Source organism: Austrofundulus limnaeus, unplaced genomic scaffold (assembly GCF_001266775.1).
Source record: "Austrofundulus limnaeus strain Quisiro unplaced genomic scaffold, Austrofundulus_limnaeus-1.0 Scaffold691, whole genome shotgun sequence".
In the NCBI taxonomy this organism is placed as follows: domain Eukaryota; kingdom Metazoa; phylum Chordata; class Actinopteri; order Cyprinodontiformes; family Rivulidae; genus Austrofundulus; species Austrofundulus limnaeus.
The window spans coordinates 70,105-76,799 of NW_013953093.1; the positions used below are offsets into that span (position 1 = coordinate 70,105).

The 6,695-nt window shown below is 39.6% G+C and overlaps 1 protein-coding gene across 1 annotated transcript in view; it reads left to right on the forward strand.

The window, feature by feature from the left end:
• The window catches only part of LOC106531914 (ephrin type-B receptor 1), a gene marked incomplete at its 5' end in the record, with an annotated part of 76,245 nt that overhangs the window by 33,728 nt on the left and 35,822 nt on the right, over positions 1–6,695 (forward strand). The window contains 3 exon segments of the mRNA XM_014027860.1: positions 4,248–4,413; positions 4,730–4,835; positions 5,364–5,368. Coding sequence (XP_013883314.1) covers positions 4,248–4,413; positions 4,730–4,835; positions 5,364–5,368 — 277 coding nt within the window.

Sequence of the window (6,695 nt, forward strand, 5' to 3'; positions counted from 1 at the left end):
CCCCCCCGCGCGCGCCAATCTTTCTCTCCTTCATCAGTTCCTCAATTCCTGCTTCACCCCCTTCCTCCCTCATTCCCTCTCCTATAGATAATGAGTTTTAATGTAGGAAATTTGATATGGCAGAGAGAAGTCAGAATTTTCCCCAGTACTTATCTCTTTCTACCAGGCCTTCCCAGATGGGCTGGCCCCTAACCTCTTTTACGCTAGCAAGCATAGAGCCAATCTCCCCTCCCACACACACGCAAACCCACCTCTAAAATCCTAACACCATCAATGACGCAATAAAATTTCTTCTGTCCACTTTCCAGTATTATTTGCAGTCCTCCAGATTTCAAAACTAAAGACGTCCAGAAGTCATTTCTTAACTTTAGAAATTGTGTTTTCTGCTAAACTGCAGTGTGAATGTTGCTGCTGAATGATGATTAAAAAAAAACAAAAGAAATGAGCATAACAGAGGCTAAAATTAGCTAAACAAAATAGTATAATTAGCAAAAACAGCAGGCAAATGTGGGAAAACAGATGCTAGAGCTAAAACAACCAAAATAAAGTCTAAAATTAGGAAACTTGGACCCAATGACTAAAAAGCAAAACTGTAGCTAAAAGTAAAATAATATTTAAAAAGAATTTGGTAGAACGTTAGCCAAGATATAAAAGTGGCAAAAGCTAAAAGTCGTATTCAAAGACAAAATAGAGAAAGTATGCTGAAGCAGATTTCAAAAAGAACACTGTTTTTGAAGAAATCAGAAAGATCTCAGTGTATTTCTTTGGAGAATTATATTTTGAAATAAAATGAAATATTGTATTGTAGAAAGTATAAAAGTTAATAACACACTATGAGAAAAGTCAAAACGCATATTCCTGATATCACAAATACACTTATTGTAAAGTATATAGAAGTAGTTTGATTGAAAACTAGAAATAGGAAATGACGTAATTATGAAGAGAATGTTAGTAGTAGGGGTCTCTTGAYACAACTTTTTTACTTCCAGTATGATGCCGATATTGCAATCTTGGGTATTGACCAATACCAGTGTCAACCCTATGTCGATGAGAACAAGTCCTACATACTTTTAKTACCTTTTTCATAATGTGGAACCTTAAAAAGTCTTGATCAGGTAAAACAGTAAACAAKCATCAACAACAGTAGGTATGTGACTGGTCCCATTTATTATATTCTAATGGGTTCCATATTTTTCTAACATAAATGTAAGAATATTGTACAATTTATTACAAAACATAAATAATAACATAGAAGATTCTGAAAAATTACCTCACTAAATCCAATAAAACTAAATATACTTTAAAAATAGTTATTTATGCTGGATCCATGACCTGCTGGATAGAAATCCTTAGCAAGACCACTGGAATGGACTGCTAATATCAGAGATTTTAGATGCATTTTTGGCTAATATCGGACCAATATCCAATATTGATATCAGATCAGGACACCCTAGTTAGTAGTGTCATATTATGACTGATTTATATTAAGCATTAAGCACAGTGTATGGAGATGAAAACTATAAATATTCACTTGCAAGAAAAGAGGTTAATGACTGGCACCAGGAAAGTGGGGTTCAACCCCATGTCTTTTTCTGATAGCCTTCTCTCTTTTCCTCAATCTACCGGCAATTTCCTCCCACTCCTCCAATTCCTGAGCTTCGTTCCTCATCACCACCATCATCTCTTTTGCTCTCCACTTTGCTTTGCCGTTGGCCTCCCCACCCTTCCAGCCCTCATCCTTATGTCATGATTTCCTACCTCTCCTTTCATGCCATCACCGCATAGCATATTTTTGTTCTGTCTCCTTCTTTTAAATTCAGCTTCGGTAAAGCCTTGTTATCTGAGAGAAAATGACAGAAAATAGGAMGCCTAAAATGAGTGGAATGGGGGCACAGATGGAGGTAAAAGGTGGTAGCCTTGGATTTACAGGATGGAAATGATAACAAGAAGAAAAGTGGATGAAGAAGGTCTACATGCGCCCATTTCTGTCTGTAATAGCTAATTAGCTGCATTATGGCTGCATTGTATTTGCATAGGAGGAAGAAATKAATGGGTCAAAGTGGGAGAAAAGTGACAAACAGGAATAGGATTTGATGTAGATTACAGATAAATGAGGTGATTATGAGAGAAATGTAAACTGAAAGGAAGTACAAAAAAATAAACAGCTAATAGAGTTGATTTTTCTAGATACAATAATTTCTGTATATTTCTGCAGCACAATATGTGGATGTTAAAACTTGGAAGATAAGGAAAAAATCAAGCAGTTAAGTAACAAAAAAGTGAAAGTATGACTGATGTTAATAACAAGATTCAGACAAACACAAAGGAATTGTTATTCAAGCAAAAATAATCAAATTAGGATGATTGGACACAGACATGAGACAGAAGGTGAGACAGGACTATAAACTGTACAAACTAAGCAAGATGCAGTAAAAGACTGCAGGTCTGATGAAATAAAGAAACAGTTCATAACTTTTATGGACAGATTTTTTCAGTGCAGCCAAGGAGGAGGAGGAAATCCGGTCTGGTGGCCTCAAGATACCATCTCTTTAATCTATAGATGATGTGGTCATGTTGGCATCATTGTGCAGGGATTTGGATTGGTTCACAGCCGAGTATGAAGCAGCTGGGACAAGGATCATTACCTCCAAATCTGAGTCCATGGTTCTCAGTCAGAAATACATGGATTGCTCTCACCGGGTTGGGGGTGAAGATCTCCTTCAAGTGGAGGAGTTAAAGTATCTTGGGGTCTTGTTCACAAGTGAGGGAAGAATGGATTGTGAGATTAATAGAGGGATAGATGCTGTTTCCACAGTATTGGTCTGTTGTGGTGAAGAGGGAGCGCTCTGTTTACTGGTCTGTCTACATTACTACCCTCACCTATGGCCACGAACTTTGGATAGTGACCGAAAGAACCAGATTAGTTATACAAGCGGTCGAAATGAGTATTCTCTGCAGCGTAGCTGGACTCTCCCTCAGAGATAGATTAAGAAGTTCAGTTATCCGGGAGAGACTCAGAGTAGAGCCACCGCTYCTCCACATTGAGAGGAGCCAGTTGAGGTAGTCCTGGATGCCTTCCTAGGTAGGTGCTTCAAGCGTGTTCGACTGGGAAGAGATCTCAAGGAAGATCCAGAACACGCTAGAGAGCCTATGTCTCTTGTCTGACCCGGGAATGCCTTGGAGTCCTCCCAAAAGAGCGGGAAGAGGTGACTTGGGAAAGAGCGATTTGGAACTCCATGCTCTAGCTGCTGCACTCACAGCCTGACTCAGAATAAGCAAAAGATAATTGGATAGATGGATGTAAAATTAAACACGTAACGGCCTGATGCATCTCAGTCATCCAGATAGAAAAAATCAAAAAGAAATAAGTAGGTCCTCTGGATGGGTTCTTCTTTAGTGAAAGGTTTCATCTCTCCTCCAAGAGACTTCTTCTGTCTGATGAGTTTCAGGTGAACTCAGCCTTATAAGCACTGCCTCCACATGGACAAACAGGTTAGTCACTTGCAAAAGAGGGCCATCGACTATCAATAGGCTTGATTAGCTCTATTGTTCAAAGAGGGTCATGTGCCCCATCACCTGACTTATTAGTTTGGATGCTTTGGCTGTGRTTGTTTGGTGTTTTGTTACGTGTATGTAGTTAGTGCAAGCGGGGTTCAATGTCCCCTTGTTTTGTCTCTCTTTCCCTCTTTGTGTTGGTATCGTTGGGGCCCTGATTCACACCTTTTGCTCACAGGGGGCTGAGTCATACTTGCAATAACAGCATTGTAGGAGGAGGACAACCGAAGACGAAGGCCTCCACCTCTGTTTAATGGTGGACGTTTTTTTCTTCAAAAAATGGCTTATTTTACTCCTATCTCAAACCAACGTTCCTCTCTATCAAGAATGAGAACATCCTCATCTCTGAAAGAGTGACCGCTGGCCTGCAGATTAGTGTAAACTACCTGAAAACACGTAACTTTTTGTTTATAAGACCAACTTGCAGCAATGAATGCTTTCCACAAAGTCTTTTACTCATGCAAAACTCTGCTGCTCTGGGGTCAAAATGACTCATGAGGTCTCATGGGTCATTTTGACCCAAAGGAAACAAGAAGGTCACAGAGAAGGCACATGCACTGGAAACAACTTAGCATTGTGCTTTTTTTTTCTTTGAAAAGGTTGAATAACGTCATTCATATTGGACACTGACTGAATCAGTGCTCAGTTATTCAGTCTTTTGTGAAATCTACTTTTTTGTTCCTTCTCTGCAGTTCCAATCATCAGTGCTGAACAGCTCTGTGGTCCAGAGCGATATACCTAATGTGGTCCTTGAAGGTCTCAGGCCTGGAACTGGCTATGTGGTCCAGGTGAGGGCCCGAACTGTGGCTGGCTAYGGATCCTACAGCAAGGAGATGCTCTTCCAAACTCTCACTGACGGTAAGAGACTGAGTGTTTGGCTGAAGTGTGCGGAGGCGTGAGTGGAGTTTTTGTAGTGGAAAGAAAAGAAGGTGCACAATGGGGAATGCATAAAGTGCAAATCTGGATGTAATGTATTTAGACTATACCCTGTGCTGCGTGCACTCGTAAAATGAGTGTTTCAAAATGTAGTTTGAGTTACAGATCACTTTCATTGTATTATTTGTATTCTCTTTTATATAAGCACATACCAGAGCCTTAAAATAAGAGAAATATAGTGTTTAAAATGATTTTTCCTTCTTTGCTGAATCGAGTGTGCATTTGTGTGCCTCTGCAGATGAGTACAAATCAGAGCTTGGACAACAGCTCTCCTTGATTGCTGGTTCTTTAGTAGGCGGAGTGTGTATCGTCTCATTGGTAGCTATTGCCATCATCTGTACCAGGTAATGCACAGCAGACACACACGCACATACATACATAATGTCATTACTGATAAAACATGCAAGCCTGTGTTCGTCAGTGAAATCTCTGAAAAGGCAGGGTTGGTAGACAATTGTCCAAACACCTTCAACACAATCAATTATTCAGTATATGCAGTATAAAACTTAGAATATGGTAATATAATCTCAAAACAATCTGTATTAAAATGCAGCTGTTTTTGCCAAGTTACATATTCTGCTTTGGCAAACGTTTTCAACTAAGCATGATGGTATTTACCATCATGTGGCTTTTATTTTCATAATTACTGTTTATACTGTAACATGACGGTTGTTGGTTGAGGACCCAAGAGTGTTAGCAGCAGGTGACAATCAGGCAGGTAGAATCCAAAAGGCATATATTAAATAAAATCAAGACCATGTGCTGCAGGCGACAAAACTCAGAACTGACAAGGAGCGTTATGTAAGAGGATCTGACAGAGGGTGAATGCAAATGTGGAAATTTTATTTACAGGGAGGCATGATTTGCAGCAGGAGGAGGTAAATGGAGATTTTTTTCTTTTACAGCAGACATTTCTCGAGGTGCTAGGGTTGGGCAAAATTTGCATCGTGTGCAATTACTTGTCAGGGAATAAATGTAATCAATTAATATTTGCCACTTGGTGATTAAGGTTTAGTGAATTATACAGGTCATTGCAGAGCAAAGCTAACACTAATGCGGTATTGCTAACACGGTGCTAACATGAAACTAATGTTTATGTGAAGTTAACTCTAACATGGAACTAACACTAATTCTAAAACAGAGCTAACACTAACATGGAATTAATGCTAATGTGTAGCTAACACTAATGCCGAGCTAATGCTAAAATAATGCTAAAACCATTGTGGAGATAAAACTAACACTGAGCAAATGCTGACACAGAGATAACACTAATGCTAACATGGAGCTTGCATAAATTCAGAGCTAACATGGAGCTAATGCAAAGCTAACATTAACGCGCAGCCAACATTAAAGTGGGGCTAACACTAATGGGCTTGACACATGGGGAGCGACAAACGACAGCAATGAATAGCTCTCAGGTCGCTTGTCTTCACAAAACTTCTTCTTGTAAAGTTTATTGGTGGTTCGCAAAAGCAATGGTGTGCATTACGGACGTCTAAACTAACAAATCTGGTGATGATAATGAAAAGCAAACGCACACTAAGATACGATTTCATGAGGAAACATTTACAGGACAACTTACCCTGGCACTAACAAATTCCCATAAGCTCTCCTCTGGAACTCTCTCCCATCGGACCTGAGAAACACCACCTCTCTTCCTGTGTTCAAGACTGCTTTGAAAACACATCTCTTTAGATTAGTGTTTCTTAATTTCATCTGTATACAATTCTCTGTAACTTATGTCTGCTTGTCTCTAACTGTATTTTCACACATTCTATGATGTCTCTTGCTGTAAGTGTCCTTAGATGTCCTGAAAGGCACTTTTTAAATAAAAATTATTATAAGCCTGCTTTTTTTAGTAATCACTTTGTGAACTATCATAAAATTAGAAAATTTGACAGAGTTAAAACAATGTTGAAAGTGGTAGCTAAGTGCAGAGTGTAGCATACTCTCCGCTCATTGGTCAGTCAATGAAACCCTTGCTACTGGTTGAAGCGCCATGTGACAGCGACAAAAGTCGAACATTATTTAAAGGCACAGTGTGTAGGATTTGTTGTTTTCAGCGACATCTAGTGGTTGAGTGGTTGAATCATCCTCCCTGGTCCTCCCCCCACCCCCACCCCACCGCTTCCAAACGCAAAGGAGTTGCTACGGTGTCTCTCAGGTGTCAAAAACCTTTGATAATTCCAACCTTTGATGTCTAC